Source organism: Myxine glutinosa, chromosome 5, assembly GCF_964187855.1.
Source record: "Myxine glutinosa chromosome 5, kmMyxGlut1.1, whole genome shotgun sequence".
Taxonomy (NCBI): domain Eukaryota; kingdom Metazoa; phylum Chordata; class Myxini; order Myxiniformes; family Myxinidae; genus Myxine; species Myxine glutinosa.
The window spans coordinates 109832445-109852267 of NC_136265.1; the positions used below are offsets into that span (position 1 = coordinate 109832445).

At 42.0% G+C, this 19823-nt stretch overlaps 1 protein-coding gene across 1 annotated transcript in view; it reads left to right on the forward strand.

Annotated features, from left to right (window-relative positions):
• LOC137414067 (uncharacterized) overlaps nucleotides 1-10974 on the forward strand; it is a 34863-nt gene extending 23889 nt beyond the window's left edge. Inside the window, exons 4-5 of the mRNA XM_078778527.1 lie at nucleotides 1221-1364; nucleotides 10410-10974. Coding sequence (XP_078634653.1) covers nucleotides 1221-1364; nucleotides 10410-10795 — 530 coding nt within the window. The 3' untranslated portion in view covers nucleotides 10796-10974. The remainder of the gene's footprint in view (nucleotides 1-1220; nucleotides 1365-10409) is intronic.
• The last annotated feature ends 8849 nt before the right edge of the window (nucleotides 10975-19823 follow it).

Sequence of the window (19823 nt, forward strand, 5' to 3'; positions counted from 1 at the left end):
TGGCAGATCTTGTGCGACCTGTAGGAATATTTGGGGGACATTGAGCATATATTGTAATGTTTTTGTGAAAGACATGTTTTATCAAAATCTATGTAATAAAATAAGTTCCATCACACATCTATATAATATACTAGCCGAAAGCACCCGGCGTTGCCCGGGTTCTTTTTGAATTAATTTACTACTATAATTCAGCTTTTACTCGCGGCCGTAGAAGATTGACTACTATAATTCAGCTCAGCTTTTAATTGCGAAATGGTCCCAGTCTGGCCGAGGCGACCTCGACCGGCCTCGCCACCTAGCCTATAACCTTCCCGGGGCCTGTCCCGACATGTTTAGTTCTTTTTGAATGAATTTACTACTATAATTCAGCTTTTACTCGCGGCCGTAGAAGATTGACTCCTATAATTCAGCTGTTTTTAATTCCAAAATGGGCCCAGCCTGGCCGTGGCGGCCTTGACCGGCCTCGCCACTTAGCCTATAATCTCCCCGGGGCCCGTCCTGACATTTTTCGTTCTTTTTGAATGAATTTACTACTATAATTCAGCTTTTACTCGCGACCGTAGAAGATTGACTACTATAATTCAGCTCAGCTTTTAATTGCGAAATAGGCTTAGCCTAGCCGAAGCGGCCTCGCCACCTAGCCTATAACCTTCCCGGGGCCCGTCCCGACCTTTTTTGTTTCAGAGGTTTCCTCCTATCTTTCACCGTTCAGGAGACTAGCGTGTGCAGACAAACAAACAAACAAAAACTTTCTTTTTATATATATATATAGATAGATGCGGAGGAAGCCTCAATGCAGGAGGAAGCAATAATTGGGCTCGTCAAGCTTGCACAATGGTTGCCATCCCAGTGTTGTTTGTCCGTGCTCTATCCTCCAAATTTGTGTAACAAAGAAGCCAATCAAGCAAGGAAGCAGCACGTATCATTTTAAAAGTTTTTGCTATGACTCGTTCGGGGTCAGGTTCGAATAGCCGACCTCCCAGACGAAGAGTGGACGGTTTACCCATTGCACTAAACTTTATTGATGCCTTATGATTTGATCCAAAATGAAGAAAACTTTTCAGAAACTGTATTGAAAGTGTGTTTGGCAGTCAGTAATGGTCTAATATTCTGTCAATTTTTGAAATTCCGCATTTGTAGCCTTCCCCCATGACAGCTGAGCACAGGTATTTAATCTAAATATAGTGAAATGCATCTCAATTATGTTACAATGTTTGCAGGTGAATCTCATCCCATGATGACAGAAAATTTCCAAAGTGACTTTCATCAGCCTTCCCAGGATGTTTTAAGCAAGAAGCGTGTAAACCAGGAAGTGTGTGATTCTCCTCCCAAGAAATCCAACAATGCTGCTGAGCTGCAAGAGGGTAAGTTGAATTTTGCAACGAAATTGCACACAACATACGGAGAACGGAATGAGGCACATGTCAGATGTCAAAGCAGAGACAGATAAAGCAGGCTCACTAGCTAGGCTTTAAAGTGTGGGGGGATGAGGTAGGCAAGACATCACAAAAACACACATTAAACTAGAACTGTGACTTTATAACTGCTGGCAGTGATTACCGGGTACCACACGACGTCCCGCTTTGATACACCCCGCTTTGTTACTTTCATGGGACATGCGTGACACATGACGTCCTCTTTATGAAACTGAATACAGTGTTGTATTTTTTAAAACAAAAATTTTAATGAGGGTTCCTCTGGGTCTTTTGCATCCTTTGAGTATTTTGGGTCCCTAGTGACTTTTGGAAAATCTCAGTATTTTGGGACTTTTAGGAGTTTTGGGTCTTCTGGGTGTCTTGGGTCCTTGTGCTATTTGGGTCTTTGGGGTCTTTTGAGTCATTGGGGTATTTGGTGTCTTCACAGTCCTTTGCGACTCGGGGTCATTTGGGTATTTTGGGTCTTCGGGGTCCTCTGGTTCTTCATGGTGTTCTGTCGTCTTGGTGGTTTTAAGGGTCTTGGGGGGGTCTTAAAGGTTCTTCAAAGGTATAATGGGTCCCAGGCGGCTAAAAGGTCGAAAGGTACATTCCGATAATATGTAATTAATGGACGTACGTAAGTAATACAGGATGCCACTGAGTTCAAACAGTAATATAATTAATAGATGTACTGAAAAGTCACATGGCTGGAGAAGATAATATGTAGAGTTTCTTCTTCTTCAAACAATAAAAAAAATTCTGGCTGCCAGACCATGTCACCGATCATGTTAAAATTTTAAATAAGTATTCCCCTTGTCGACTACTACATTATTTTGAGGTTTCACAACGATGGATGTCGCGTTTCAAGAGAGAATGTTTTTAAATTTTTCATTCAATCCAATAAGGCTGCCACACCATGTGATCTATCAATTATTCAACTACACCATGGTATCCCCAAGGCATGGGGAACGTACCTGTGAAGTTTCCACTCGATCTGTCCTGCCGATCTGGAGGAGTTTATTTTCAAAGGTTTATTCTTCAAAACATCATAGCTGCCAAATCATGTGACATATGACAAAAGGTCATGGCTTTATTTGTTCGTCATTGATAGGTGATAATGCCTGTAAAGTTTCGCCTCAACCTGTTCAGCCGTTTTGGAGAAGGAGGGTTTTCTGTTAAAAAAAGAATATGGCTTTTGAACCATATGACCGTTGACGTCGTCAACTTTTTTTTTTCCTTGACCAATTTATCCCTAGATCACGCTCAAAAAATTTCATACTGATCGGATGACGTTTTGTACTTGTCGAAGTATGATGTAATAATGTATGATGTTTGATTTTTATGTGATTGTTGTTAGCTCGTGCACGAGCCTCGATCTTATATACAAAGAAAAAAGAAAAAGAGCAATCAGAGATTGCAAACCCTCGCCAGGATGTATTTTTAGTGGTTTTTAAGGCTTTTGTGTCAAAACAAATATGGCGACCGAACCACGTGACCGATTACATCATCATTATTTTTTTTCTAAACTAATTTATTCCTACATTATGCTCAATAAATTTCATCTTGATCGGATGACGTTTTGTACTTGTCGAAGTATGATGTAATAATGGAGGCACCTATGACATCGCCATTCACATGTGGTATTCCCCGTGGGGAGTTCTTTACAATGAGCCACATTTAAAATTTTTCCTTGCAGCGGTTTTGGAGATAGAGGTGCAAAGTTTTTCGGTTTTTCCAAGATGGCGCCCTACCACGTGACCCATGACATCATAATTATAATTTTAAAAATCTACAGGAGGAGGTGCACCTATGGTGAAAATTTCATTTCAATCAGACCAACGATTGCAGAGAAAATAATTTTAAAGGGAATAAACCTGCAAATTGCCGGCAGAAGAATGTTAACAATCTGAACAAAACAATATGGTATGTGCCTGAAAGGCAGGTGGTAACCAAATAATACAGCTCAATGTGGTACGGAAGAACACAGAAATTTGATGACAACACAAGAAAACAGGTATGAAATGGTAACAGAAAGACATTACAGATCTGGTCCTAAAAACTTAACTTTGACAAACTGCAAGGACGAGCTCCTTTACCGCATGTGTGATCGTCTCTCTTGTTAAGGAATATGGCACTCTTCATCGCCATCGGCACATCTGAGCTGAGCTTAAAAACTATACCGGGGAATATTACTACAAACGAACTACAATACCCTACTTTCGAAATGACGTATTATTTGCTAATGAGGCCTTTTGCACATGCGCTGTGTGTGTGTGTGTTTTTAATGACTCGGTTCTGCTTGCCGGGCACTTTTAACCAGCGATTGCTGGAGTGAAATGTGTGGTTCAGATCGTCTTTTAAACATCATTTTCAGCATTTAGACGAAAGAGTGGCAGTTTCAAAATGGATAACCATATTTGTTCTCTTCTTGAATGCAAATTGGACTCAGGATAATATAGGATACTAGCCGAGTACCCACCCTCCTGGGTGGGTCAAGTTTACGCATTATTTGTGTGGTATGCGCTTTAAAGGTTCTCGATGGTCTTGAGTATACATTCCAATAGTAGTTTGTGTATAAGGGGTTGAAAGGGTCTTATCTCTCAAGTAGGTAAAAAGGGTCTGAAAGGTCCAATTGGTGTAAAGCTCTGAATGGTAAAGGGTCCAAGCTATCTAATCTGTCTGAACGAACTACAATACGCTACAAACGAACGAACCGTAAGCGGTCTAAATGGTGTTAAGGTCTAAGGGCTCTAAAGGGTCTGAAAGGGTGTAAGGTCTAAATGGTGAACGGATCCAAAGGTGTCTAGAGTGTCTTAAAGGTAAAAGGGGTCTTATGGGGTTTTTAGGGGTCTTGAGGGTCTTGCATGTCTTTTGAGTTGAAGCATCTTTGGGTCTTAAAGGGTCTTTGGGGTCTTAAAGGGTCTTTGGGATCTTCAAGGTATTAAGGGTCTTTGAGGTCTTAAAAAGTTTTGGGAGTCTTGAGGGTCTTACAGGTCTTTGGGGGTCTTAAGGGTCTTAGCGGTTTTTGGGGTCTTAAAGGGTATTTGGGGCATTAAGGGTCTTGTGCAGTCTTAGGGGCCATAAGGTTCTTCGGGGTCTTAAAGGGTATTAGGAGTGTTAACAGTCTTGGGTCTTCGAAGGTCTAAAGAGTCTCAGCAGTCTAAAGGGTTGAAAGTAGAGGTCGACCAACATGGGATTTTCAAAGGCCGATGTCGATACCGACATTTAGAGAGCAGGGGGGGGGGGGCCGATGGCCGATGTAATGCCAATATATGCATCTGATTAAACAATTCAATAAATTATGCAAATTACAAAGAATTGATGAACTTAAATAAACAAATTAATTTAACACAAGATATACGAGTATTATTCACTCAAAAACAAAAGGTATCCTGCACTTGAAAACAGCTAAAATAAATTTAGAGGAATCCTAACATCCTTGAGGCATTCTATGCTTATCGCATCCACCACAATGAACAGGCCTAAGCTGAGATCTATATAACCCAGAGAGCGTAATCTGTAATCTATATACTGTAATCTATATACTGTAATCTATATACCCCAGAGGGTATAATAACATGACCCTTCCTGCCATTTCCATGAAAAGTGGGTGTACTAGTTGTTACAAACAGTCCAAAATCCTTTGAATCTTGGTCTTTTATCCTGAAAACGAGCAACCCTTTGGTCATCAAGCTGCCTAGCATATATATATTGTTGTGGTTGCCGGAGGTACGAGGGGCCGGGTTCAAAAATCCCCCTCGACGACAACAATTTTGTTGCGTGATTCCCCTTGGTTAATACCGGAGAATCACGAATACCTTCAAGGTGCACGGATCAAGGTGCACGCGTGTGCCGAAGAACCGCGCGATCGAACCCTCACTTTCCCACACCTTATAGGTGCCGAGCGGATTTGCACGGTGTGGAAAGCGGCGTTACCCCACGAGATTTATGGACCTGAGTCTAGCCAAATTCGGTCCCGGATGATGCTAGGCCAATTGGTGAAAGGACGTACCGAACAGGTTGGAAAGTAACAACAGAATGTACAGCCTTTTATTTTGAAGTCACAGAGAAACAGACGAAGATACAGCTTACCAACTCTTACCTACTAATAACCCCGACTTGGCGCTTTCACACTTTGACACACACACACAGGGAAAAAGACACTGGTTATTGGCATACCGATGTACGTGCTGGAATTGCCTCGCTGGTGACCACGTGGTCTGGTGTGCGCAGCTCGCAGCTCGATCGTGATGTGCAGCCTGGATGAGGTAGGTCTGAAGGACGAACCGCCGCCTCGAAGTCGGCACGGACGAACTTAGCACAGGTAGATGAACTTCAGCGCAGGTGGGACGAGCTGCCACGCAGGCAGACAACTTCAGCTCAGGTGAGTCATGTCGAAAGCCAACGCTTGCAAGTCAGCCGGATGGTGCAAAAGATCGGCGCAGAAACGATTGGTGTTGACGAAGAAGACAAAGGCCAAACACGTGTCATCTGGTGGAGCCAAAACAAGAGAGTCCAGAGCAGGGTGTCGTCCACGTGGCGAAATCCAAGGCAAGGTAGATCGTGTCGTCCATGAGGCAAGGAGAGAACAGAGCACGAGGTCGTCGACATGGCAAAATCCACAACAAGAGTTCAGAACAGGTGGTGTAGCGCAGCAAAATCCAAAAGCAAAGAGAATGATAATGCGCTCCGCGTGGGCTATTATCAGACCTGCCCACGCCCTTCAAAATGTTCCAGAGCCTCCCATTGGCTGAGGCTTGTCGCATCATGGCGACGGGTTCCCGGCTCGCCATTGGTCACATTGGCCGTGCTTTTGGCCACGCCTTCCTGCTCATTAAAAATGGCTTCCCTTAACCAACGAGGGTTTGGAAATCCTGTCTAACTTCAACGCATATTGGTTTTGATTACTACACAATGGGAAAGGGCTAATCTTTACATTCAATAGAAAATAATTAACTACTGCAGGCTACATGTTTTCGTGCAATTTAACTATAGGGGGTTTGCCTTTATGGCACAACCGCAACAATATATATACCGGCACCATCATCGATCTGAAAATGCCAGATATCAGCCGACTCCTAGACTCGAAAGGTTTAAAAGATACATTCCAATAGTACGTAATTAATACACGTATGTGCAATCTTATGCAACTGATGTTCAAAACAGTACGTGATTAGTAGACATATAGTCACATGGCTTCACAGATGGACAGACAGATGAACGACTTCATGGAAGGACTGTTTTTCAGAGGGACAGATATACTGTCCGACCTCAATATTTGTGGTCCCAACATTCCCGGACCCTGCATATTTGCGGTTGATAAAATGTGACCTGCTTCTTCATTTGTGGCCCTGTGCCTCGCGTATTCGTGGTTTTTTGCGGGGCAAAAAATATATATAACGCCACTTGGTAGAGAGCATACCTCCACCAAGTTGAACAGTTTACATTTTTTAAATCCCATTAATAGGCCCAATCTGGAGTCGGACCTGAACGAAAATAGAATTGGCTTGTTCTTGTCACATACCCAACCCATCCACCAAGTTTTGGCATAGTCCGTCCAAAACGTTTTTGAAATATAGTGCTATATATCAGTTTTAGCACTATCACTCAATGGTGAAGAATTGCGAAGAAGAACCCTAGCGGCTAGGGTGCCAGCTTAGGATCCTAGGATCCTGGGTTCGAATCCCGGTCGATCGCTGAATTAATGCCAGGGGGGTTGACTCAGCCTGTCATCCTTCCGAGGTGGGCTAATTGAGTACCAGTTCACTGGTAATTCCCTGCTTGTCGTAAAAGGCGACAAAAAGGGTTGGCGGCAGGAAGAGCATCCGGCCGTAAAACATTGCTTCAAAAAGGGGACCGAAAAACAACAACAACCACGGTCCCCGAAAAAGGCCAACCCCCGCTTGCGGGGAAAAAATGGCCTCTAAAGGTGTTTTTTTTTACTCAATGGTGAAGAATCACTTCAGAAGGACAAGAAAATTCGCTGATCCGGATCCAGATTTGAATCTTCACCAAAACCGAATCATTTCATCCTTGTCACATGCCCAACCTCTCCACCAAACTTTTCTGAATCCATTCACAACTCTTTGAGATGTCCTGTTCACAAACAAATGGACAGGAGTGAAAACATAACCTCCATCCACCTTCTGTGGTGGAGGATACATTGTCAGTGTTCAAATATATACTTCAATTTTAATAAAACAATGATTTTAAAGATCGTTTAAAAAAAACTCCGGAAGTTTAGTGCTCCTGAAGCAGTCTTATACATCACCCTTATACACTGTAATAAGACGACGTTAAGTCACAAATTAGGAGATGGAGGCATTATTGATCACCATAGAACGCAGCATCAATTGGCATCATACATATCCATACTGGCAACCAATACTGCACCCTCTCATAAGCCACGTGCCAACAAATAATTAAATATGCATCAAATAATCATTTGAATGGCTTTATTTATATCAGCGACACTCAAAACATGGGTTTAGATTCCCTACTTATGGTGTTTGGATGTTTCCTTGCAAAGATATACAAAACCATTCCATTTTTGTTAATGTCGACAGCTAATGCAAAATAATGTACTTTTAAAAAATTGGTCAAAGTTGCCAAGGTGGCATCACTCGGTTTAGTTATCTTGACTCTTGAGGCTGTGAATATATCAAAATTGCAAAAAAAACGTTTACTGGAAATCAATGCTGTGAATATATCAAAAGTGCAAAAAACGTTTGATGGAAATCAATGCTGTGAATATATCAATAGTGCAAAAAAAATGTTTCATTGGTATCAATACTGTCAATATATCAAAATAGAAAAATAACTTTTAGTGGATATAAATGCTGTGAATGTATGAATGAATGAATGAATGATCGTTTTAAGGCCATTTTCCCCCACTAGAGTGGGGGTTAGCCAATGCTGTGAATATATCAAAAGTGCAAAAAATATATATAAAAAAACGTTGGTGGATATCATTGCTGTGAATATATCAAAAGTGCAAAAAAAAACATTTGATGGATATCAATGCTGTGAATATATCTAAATTGCAAAAAAAACCTTGAGTGGATAACAATGCTGTAAATGTATCAAAAGTGCAAAAAAAAAAACACGGGTGGATATCAATTCTGTGAATATATCAAAAGTTCAAAAAAACGTCAGTGGATATCAATGCTGTCAATTTATCAAAAGTGCAAAAAAAAAAGTTAGTGGATATCAATGCCTTAAATTTATCAAAAGTGCAAAAAAAAAAGTTAGTGGATATCAATGCTGTGAATATATCAAAAGTGCAAAACAAAACGTTTAGTGGATAACAATGCTGTCAATTTATCAAAAGTGCAAAAAAGTTAGTGGATATCAATGCTGTAAATTTATCAAAAGTGCAAAAAAAAAAAGGTTAGTGGATATCAATGCTGTGAATATATCAAAATTGAAAAAAAACATTACTGGATATCAATGCTGTAAATTTATCAAAAGTGCAAAAAAAAAAGTTAGTGGATATCAATGCTGTGAATATATCAAAAGTGCACAACAAAACGTTCAATGGATATCAATGCTGTAAATTTATCAAAAGTGCAAAACAAAACGTTTAATGGATATCAATGCTGTAAATTTATCAAAAGTGCAAAAAAAACGTTAGTGGATATCAATGCTGTGAATATATCAAAAGTGCAAAACAAAACGTTTAATGGATATCAATGCTGTAAATTTATCAAAAGTGCAAAAAAAAAAAAATGTTGGTGGATATCAATGCTGTGAATATATCAAAAGTGCAAAAAATCGTTTAATGGATATCATTGCTGTGAATACATAAAAAGTGCAAAACAAAACATTTAATCGATATCAATGCTGTGAATATATCAAAAGTGCAAAAAAACAACGTTTAATGGATATCATTGCTGTGAATATATCAAAAGTGCAAAACAAAACGTTTAATGGATATCAATGCTGTAAATTTATCAAAAGTGCAAAAAAAAAACGTTGGTGGATATCAATGCTATGAATATATCAAAATTGAAGAAAAAAAAAAACATTTAATGGATATCATTGCTGTGAATATATCAAAAGTGCAAAACAAAACGTTTAATGGATATCAATGCTGTAAATTTATCAAAAGTGCAAAAAAAACGTTAGTGGATATCAATGCTGTGAATATATCAAAAGTGCAAAACAAAACGTTTAATGGATATCAATGCTGTAAATTTATCAAAAGTGCAAAAAAAAAAAAATGTTGGTGGATATCAATGCTGTGAATATATCAAAAGTGCAAAAAATCGTTTAATGGATATCATTGCTGTGAATACATAAAAAGTGCAAAACAAAACATTTAATCGATATCAATGCTGTGAATATATCAAAAGTGCAAAAAAACAACGTTTAATGGATATCATTGCTGTGAATATATCAAAAGTGCAAAACAAAACGTTTAATGGATATCAATGCTGTAAATTTATCAAAAGTGCAAAAAAAAAACGTTGGTGGATATCAATGCTATGAATATATCAAAATTGAAGAAAAAAAAAAACATTTAATCGATATCAATGCTGTGAATACATAAAAAGTGCAAAACAAAACATTTAATCGATATCAATGCTGTGAATATATCAAAAGTGCAAAAAAACAACGTTTAATGGATATCATTGCTGTGAATATATCAAAAGTGCAAAACAAAACGTTTAATGGATATCAATGCTGTAAATTTATCAAAAGTGCAAAAAAAAAACGTTGGTGGATATCAATGCTATGAATATATCAAAATTGAAGAAAAAAAAAAACATTTAATGGATATCATTGCTGTGAATATATCAAAAGTGCAAAACAAAACGTTTAATGGATATCAATGCACGCTTCGTTCTCCTCAAAATGACTTTTGACATCCGGACTATTCACACATTTTTTCATTTTAGCTACAATACCTGCTTTCGGAGATGCATTGTCCTGTTTATTTTATTCTCCTTTTACTGCTTTTGATTATATTCCCCTTTTGATATCCCACTTTAGGAGATTCCAAGCAAAGAAAGAAGCTTTATATGTGTTCTATCTGCAGCAAGCCTTTCGTGTCTTGCTCATCAATGAGAAGACATGAAATAATACACACAGGAAAGAGGCCCTTCGTGTGTTCTGTTTGCAGCAAGGCGTTTTCTCGTTTATCAGATTTACGTCAACATCGAACAATACACACCGGAGTGAAAGCATTTAAATGTTCTGTGTGTCTTAAAGCTTTTGGTCGATCATCCAATATGTATCAACATCAAAGAATGCACACAAGGGAGAAGCACACGTGTTCTGTGTGTCATAGGGATTTTGCTGAAAGAAGATCGCTCGCAAAGCATCATGAAAAACATCCAAAGGTGTTTGGGAAATGGCACAAGAACACGATATGTTGATTTGCTTTGTGAATTCTCAATAACTAGGTAATCTTGAACCCAGAAATAACCAAAGTTATTCGATGCAAACACCATCATGACTCTGCAAGTGCTTTGTTCAGCCACCAAGTATGTTTCAGGCTAATATTTGACACTTCACCAGCATTTTATCTCGCAGCTTAATAAAACCTAAAATGCAATTTAATGCAGGTTGCACATTTATCGTCCTATTTCAGCAGGATCTGTGGCAACAACGACCCATTACACAGACGATGACATCAGGGCCTAATTGTACTTTGGGGCTGTCCTAAGTTTGAGAAGACCATCCTTAAAAATATCCTTTTGGACAACATTATGAAACGGAAAACACCAGAAACAGTTACTTAAACTAACTTTAGCATATCACAACTTGATTCTTGAAATGTAATCCCTAATGCAAAGAAGAGGGATACGTTAGGTCTGGAAAGTAGCTGAGGGTGGGGTGGGGGGCATTTTACTTTTTACCCCCATGATTAGGTTTGTGAACAGGATATCTCAAAAAGTTATGGATGAATTCGGACGAAACATGGTGGATATGTTGGATGTGACAAGGAAGAATTTATTCAGTCTTGGTGACAATTCAAATCCGGTTCAACGATCAGAATTTTTTTTTTGTGATTCTTCACCATTGAGTGATAGGGCTGAAACTGATATAGCACAATATCTCAGAGTTATAGACGACTTATAACCAAACGAACTAGGTGGATGAGTTGGTTAGGTGACGAGAAGAAGCCGATTAGATTTTGCTTCAGGTCCGAATCCAGATCTGGCCAAAACGGAAACTGTTCAGCCTGGCAGAGGTATGCTGTTTACCAAGTGCCTTTCTAGTTGTTACTCATTTTTGGAGATTACAACCAATGTGAGAAGTGAGGAGCAGAATCTCAGCCTCACGATGATCACGATGAGACAGATGTTTGCACTAAAGCAAAAAAGTATATACAGTGAAACCTTGACTTACGAGTTTAATTCGTTCTGTGACCGAGCTCGTAACTCAATTTGCTCGTTTCTCAAATTAAATTTCCCCATTAAAATGAATTGAAATGCTATTAATCCGTTCCAGCCCACCAAAAACCACACCAATTTTTTTTTAAATATACAGTATATATAAAAATATCTCGCGCTTTATATTTCACCTGTATGCAGCATACAAGTTGGCAGGATGGCCTGGACTGGAGGTACGCACACTTGACTCTAAACTGTCCAGCCTGGGTTTGAATCCCGACCCAGCTATAACCTGTCATGGGTGAATCACAGGCAGGGTGATTCATCAATGTGTGTACCGCTAAACCGGGTGCCCCGTTTGCGTCCCATTAGTTGTTGGATGTTAAGGATCTCACCGTGTTTTCCACAAAGAGAAGGCGAGCTATCGCCGGCACTCTGAACAAGTTGTGGCCTGGCATGCTCTTCTCCTCTGCCGTTATATACGTCCTCCTCGGCATCCTGCGAGCTGCTTCTCCGTCAACCACACAAATAACAACTTCTCCATCTCTTCATGGATAGAGGTCCGGAGCTTTGAAATAATCGTAACGCCCTTGGCTGGCGTTATAGCCTTTATCGCCTCCTTCTGCTTCAAAATCGTACATATCGTAGAAGTACTACGATCGTATTGCCTCGCCAAGTCGACAACACGCACACCTCGCTCATGTTTTTCGACGATTGCGTGTTTTATATCCAAGCACATCATCCTCTTCTTCTTCTCAGTACTGCCCTTGGCACTCAATTTCTTAGGACCCATGGTTAAAACTAAGACATTTTCCAAAATAACCAAAATGCGAAAACAAAGCAGCAGCGATATACGGCAGAGATGCTTGCACGGTAAGATAACCACGTGACCGGAACCCACCTGGTGGCGGGTGGCGTAAGCTCCAAAATAACCAAAATGCGAAAACAAAGCAGCAGCGATATACGGCAGAGATGCTTGCACGGCAAGATAACCACGTGACCGGAACCCACCTGGTGGCGGGTGGCGTAAGCTCCAAAATAACCAAAATGCGAAAACAAAGCAGCAGCGATATACGGCAGAGATGCTTGCACGGCAAGATAACCACGTGACCGGAACCCACTTGGTGGCGGGTGGCGTAAGCTCGTAACTCAGATCTCGGCTCGCATCTCAAAGCAATAAACCGCCCGAGCGACGGCTCGTATCTCGGAAAACTCGTAAGTTGGTGCACTCGTAAGTCAAGGTTTCACTGTATATATATGTGGGGGCAGCAGTCAGCCCCCCCCCCCCTTCCATTTCCCCCTAATTCCCCAAGAAGAAATCCAGGAGGCACTGGAATTGCTGTACAAGAGGTTTATTATAGAATTACTAATAACGTGCATGGAATATTTCAGTCTATGGGCCAAGGAGACAGTCCCCCTCTCACAAGAGACTGCCTCGATGTCATACACCGAAATCTTAGAGTTCTCACCGTCAAGCCGGTCACTTCATAGTCCACACCATCCCCCCTACCCTCATCCCATACTGATAAATCAAAGAGGTGGTCCAGACAGTGAGGAGCCTCAGGGGAGAGACAAGGCCACAGGGAGAAAATATCAGCTCATTCCCAGGCAAAAAAGAATTACAATACTGGCCTTGACAAGATGAGGTCGGCAGGGAGCGGGGTGACAATATACAAAGACGTCTGCTTCCCACCCTGCTGGCCCTCTCAGGGGGAGGTCGTCCGGCAGGGAGTGGAAATGTCATTCATGGTCTTAAACTGCCCTCCAGAGGATTGGGAGGGTGTAGCAGGGGGGCAATACTCATTAGTATTTCAGTACCCCCAATCGTTGCCACGACATATATATATATATATATATATATATATATATATATATATATATATATATATATATATATATATATATATATATATATATATATATATATATATATATATATAAGGGGCAGTCAATAAGTAACCTTAAAATATTTTTCACAACTTGTTTATTGCATGTACATGTGTAACAACTGTTATTTTTCAACATAATCTCCAATGTGTTCAATGCATTTTTTCCAGCACTTTACTGAGGCCTCGATTCCTCTAGAAAAAAATATATTTTGGCTGCTTGTGTAGCCATTCGTGCACCCCCTCTTGGACCTCTTCGTCAGATAAGAAAGTGGTTCCATCAAGCGCCTCTTTAAGTGGCCCAAAGATGTAGTAATCCGAAGGGGCGAGGTCTGGCGAGTAGGGGGGATGAGGAGGACTCTTAAAATGCAGGTCCTCGATTGTTGCAGCTGCAGTGCGGGCATTATGGGGACGAGCATTGTCATGCCGCACCAAAACACCGGTGATGAGTAGTCCACGATGTTCTGATCTCTTTGCTGGTTTCAGATGATATTTAAGGAGGTCGCAGTATGATGCACTGGTGACTGTGGTCCCACTGGGCATGTAATGCTCTACAAGTAGGCCTCGGCTATTCCAGAAGAGTGTCAGCATCATTTTTCCAGCGGACGGCTGTGTACGTAATATATTGGGCTTTGGTAAAGTTGAATGGCGCCACTCTTTGCTTGCCCTCTTCGTTTCTGGCTGAAAGTAGTGGACCCAGCTTTCACCCCGAGTCACTACGCGCTGTAAGAAAGCGTCGCCTTCTGTTTTGTAACATCGCAGAAGTTCTTCACGTGCGTCCACTCGCCGTTCTTTCAGTTCGGTTGCGAGTTGTCGAGGCACCGACATTGCAGACACTTTGCGGAACCCCAGCACTTTGTGAATGATATGGTGTGCTGCACCATGGCTAATGTTCAATTCGGAGACCACTTCATCCAGCGCAATGTGACAGTTTTCCCTTAGCACGCTCTCAACTCCTGCAACCATTTCTGGTGTGTCGGCTGTGTGAGGCCGGCCCGAGCGAGCAGCGTCTGCCACATTGTATACTCCACTTTTAAACTTCCTGTCCCAGTCATACACCTGCTGCAGCGATAAACATGCATCGCCATATTGCATCTTCATTCTGCGATGGATTTCACTGGGATTCACACCCTCACTTTCCAGTAAACCGATGATTATTATTATTCATCAACTATTATAACGTTGCTCCTCCCTGGTGCATGCTTCTAAGAGAGCCGCCATCATGGAACTGTTCTACTGACATCATACGCACAATGTTGCCAGATCTAAAACAGCCAAAACATGACTCTTACCCATAGATATAACATATGTCGTCTACAACTACACACATTCCATTCTCGAATTTATATCGCCATTTTAAGGTTACTTAATGACTGGCCCTCATATATATTTACCTACTTATTTATTTATTTATTTTTATATAGCTGTAAAATTTCCACCTGCATCAACAACAACATAAAAGTTAGTCCAGCTGAACAGAAGAGGCATTAAAGAGCATAGCTGTGGTGTAAAGGAGACTTACATCATCCACGCTTGCCAAGCAGAGATGCATGTTGGGTGTATATGTGGAAATGAAAAACGTTTTTTGAACAAAGAGTAGTGAAAAAAAAATCGAAATTGGACACATTGTCACTTGGACATACAGTAAGATCACTTCAAAAGACATAATAGAGCAAGCCAGTAGTAAGTAATGAGAGATCACAGCAAAAGAACCGCAAACTAATGAAAGTAAAGACGAAAATATGATTTGAAAACACTATATTGGAGTATGGAATTTGCCAGATGAAAGAGCAGGAGGCCAGCAGGTTGCAGGATGAGCTCACTGGGGAAATAAGATTAGGAGAGAAAGTTGGGGCACCGGTCAGATATACCTCAGGTTAAATTGAAGCTGTGTGGTATCATGCATGCGGGCAGTGTGGGACACTGCTGCTGTAGTCGGGGCTCAAGAACAAGAGTCCCGTGCCATATGGCGCATGTGCAGGCTGGCTCAAGGAGGAGTAATACATGCGTGCGCAGACCAACAGGCTCGATGAGCGGAATACCGGAGCACAAACGGTTACAATCGTTGTGATACAACAGTAATTATTAAAGTCATTACAGGTTAATGGAGGATTTTGGTCTAATGGAGTTCCAGGACAAGGCAGTCTGACTCCAACCATGACACTTTGTTTAAAAAGTGCAACAGTGGATTGCTGTGACCTCGAGGATATAATGCGCATTGAAACCATGTTTGAATGACTTGTGCATGCATTTCATTGTTTTTGTTGATCAGTACTTTTCTCTATTTCAATAAACGTTTTAAAATATTTATTAAAACTATGAGTTTTGTTTTCTATAACTATAAGAGGTGAGTGTGTATGTTGTAATCTGCACATTGGAAGTGGTGTATATTGTTACGTTTGTGGGGATAGGCATGAAATACCTTCGGAAAGTTAGCAATGTGTAGATTGACATGGACTGTGTGATGCGAAGAGAAAGCCCACCTCGATGTAACTAATTAGGGAATCTTTATAGATTAAGGTCGTATGTGTCTCTCCATACGAGAGGTGGAGCTATGCTTATTTGGTAGGGCTTAAGGATAACCCCCAGTGTGTAATTGCCCCTGTGATTTTTCTCTTCGTTTTCATTTCATCAAAAAGGACCACCATTGCAACAGCAATAATCGCTGACAGTGCAACCGGACATTACGATCGGCAAAGGAACCCCACCCAGCCGAACATTCCTGAAGGATGGCTAGGCTCCACCTCGGAGGACCGGAATTGACAGGCCACACTCCGAGCTTCATGACTGATTAAGGAGCCATGGAGTCATGAACAGAGCTCAGTGATTGGACAGTGTGACGTCAGCGGTGGAACATTCGAGAGCTAGGAGAGCGAAAAGAAGCCTCTCGCCATCTTGGCCCCTTCTTGTCCTGGCGTTCATTGGAGGCGGTTGTATTCTCTTTTTTTCTGGCTCACATTGAAGGCAGACACATTTTCTCTCTTGGTGCTGGTGTTTGTGAAAGGTGGTCGCATTTTGTTTCGTGTGCGCTGGTGGAGCGAGTTCGGAGCCTGTGTGGACCTGGTGCAAAGAGGAGCGGTGTGGCAAATTTCAATCTTGAGGAGGGCGTTGCCGGCGGTTCGTGGAGCTCGCAGCGTTTTGGACGGAGTGGAGAGCGCAAGTGGACTGCCGGGTCGAATTACCTCACATACGTGGCGTGATGAAAACGCGGCTCGGCGCCATCTTGAGCAGGTCGACGCACGGCCATTTTGCCGCCCAACCGGACCTGAGACGACTACCAAGCCTTCGTTGAGACCGGAGCTAAGTGGCTGCACGACAAAAACATTATTTATTTTCTTTTACTTTTATTTTCCCCTTGTTCCTATCTGAGTTGGAGTGGAGGGACCCTCATTTAGGAATTTTAGTTTCGCTTATCTTTCGTTGTTCCCTTGCATTATTTTAATAAACCCATTATATGTTGCATGTTACTTTGTGTTCTGTCTTGTTTATTCATGGTGGGTTCGAGGTTGCCCTGTGAACTCTGTGCAGGTAAGCCCTTGCTGCCGTCCATCCTGCGTGGGCCTCTACCGCCAAGTTCAAAATACGCCTCAGTGTAAAGCTCGTTTCGGTCGTCCGTCACCCAGGGGTGGCAACCCCGGGACACGACAATATTTAGTAGGCAGGAATCCACTCGAACCTGCACATTGAAAGACCTTTCGAGGCCATTTTTCACAGCAGAGCAGGGGTTGGCCTTTTTTGGGCACCGTCGTCCCCTTTTTGAAGCAATGTTTTACAGCCGGATGCCCTTCCTGCCGCCAACCCTGTTAGTCGCCTCTTGCGACACACAGGGAATTACCAGTGAACTGGTACTCAATTTCCCGACCTCTTTAGGATGAGAGGCTGAGTCAACCCCCCTGGCGTTAATTCAGCAATCGACCGGGATTCTAACCCAGGATCCTAGGATCTCAAGCCAGAACCCTAACCGCTAAGCCAACACTGTACTCCCACGTTGCTGGGAAACAACAACCAGAAGGGGGAGGTTCTAATATGGCTTATTAAACGAGCACCGCAAGCGATAGTGGTGACCCGTAATCACGCTGGTTTCTGTGTCTCTTGGTGTCGATGACGTGACATTGGCGAGGAGGATTAAAGTCGACTGAGTGTGCACCGTCAAGATGGCATTTGGAGGTACCGATTTATCTGCTATTCGAGGCATAAAGTCATTCAATACAATGGGTGATGTGTGTGCGATGGCAGCCTTGGCTTGAAGAGTTTGAATCGTATGTGGACAGCAAAGGCCTATTTTTGGATGGCTTGGCTTGAAGAGTTCAAATCGTGTGCCGACAGTAGAGGCCTAGTTTTGGATGGCTTGGCTTGAAGAGTTCAAATCGTGTGCCGACAGTAGAGGCCTAGTTTTGGATGGCTTGGCTTAAAGAGTTCAAATCGTATGCCGACAGCAGAGGCCTAGTTTTGGATGGCTTGGCTTGAATAGTTCAAATTGTATGCCGACAGCAGAGGCCTATTTTTGGATGGCTTGGCTTGAAGAGTTCAAATCGTATGCCGACAGCAGAGGCCTAGTTTTGGATGGCTTGGCTTGAAGAGTTCAAATCGTATGCCGACAGCAGAGGCCTAGTTTTGGATGGCTTAGCTTAAAGCGTTCAAATCGTGTGCCGACAGCAGAGGCCTATTTTTGGATGGCTTGGCTTGACTAGTTCAAATCGTGTGCCGACAGCAGAGGCCTAGTTTTGGATGGCTTGGCTTAAAGAGTTCAAATCGTGTGCTGACAGTAGAGGCCTAGTTTTGGATGGCTTAGCTTAAAGAGTTCAAATCGTGTGCCGACAGCAGAGGCCTATTTTTGGATAGCTTGGCTTGACTAGTTCAAATCGTATGCCGACAGCAGAGGCGTAGTTTTGGATGGCTTGGCTTGACTAGTTCAAATCGTGTGCTGACAGTAGAGGCCTAGTTTTGGATGGCTTAGCTTAAAGCGTTCAAATCGTGTGCCGACAGCAGAGGCCTATTTTTGGATGGCTTGGCTTGACTAGTTCAAATCGTATGCCGACAGCAGAGGCCTAGTTTTGGATGGCTTGGCTTGACTAGTTCAAATCGTATGCCGACAGCAGAGGCCTAGTTTTACATGGTGCGTCACCAGGCCAAAGAGCACAGCGGAGAGTACGGTTATTGTTCAATGCTGGTGCAGCAATGAGAGAAACCTTCAAGACGCTTCATGATGCTGCAGAAAAAGAGAATTATTGATGAAGAGGTGGTGAGAGCACTAAACGGTCATTGCATTGTAAAGACTAATGCTACGTTTCAGGCCCATGTTTTCTGTCACATAATGGAGAGACTGTGGCACCGTTTGTGACGCGTTTGAAACAAGCTTCTGATGGATGCAACTACGAGTGGGATCTGGAGAATCAGATCAGGGATCAAGGGGTTCAACACTGCAGGTCCGATAACCTGAGATGCAAATTACCTGAGAAAGGTGACCGTCTCACTTTGGCAGAAACACGAAATATTTCTTCAATGTTTGAAACAGTTGAAGCTCGATTTGAGGAGATGAAATTGGATGCTGGAAAAGGTCTGTCCAACTCCAGTAGTCACGTGAACAAGATTACCCAGAGAGGTCAGAGTAGGTTCTGCCCAAGTAAGACAGATACAGAATGCTTCAGGTGTGGACATCTGGGACATCGTGGGTAGGATTGGAGTTGCCCTGCAAAAGGCAAATTATGTGGAAAATGTGGAGGAAAGGGTCATTTTGCGATGAAGTGTAAATGTGAAACTGATAGATATGACAAAAATGTTCGTTGAGTGGAGAAGAACAGAAACTGCGATGATGGTGATGGTGATGGTGATGATTATGATTGCTATGCTTTTACAGGAAAGGGACTTTGGCATCAGGAGAAAGTTCCTGTAGTGATTGGTGGTGTGGATGTACAATTCCTGGTGGATGCTGGAAGTGATAGCAATGTGATAGAGCATTGTGGGAGGAGATGAAGCAAAACAAGCATTCTGAGTATCACGCTGCAATACATGTCCCCGACCGGCAGTCTGTCGTCCGGAAAACTGTTGGGGAAATTACCAAAGTTCAAAGTGCCATAACTTTGTCAAAAATGATCGAAACGTCGTGAAGTTCGAACTTGATCTGTAACTTATCATGAGGAAACCATGTACCAAGATTGAAATCATTAGCATTAAGAGTTTAG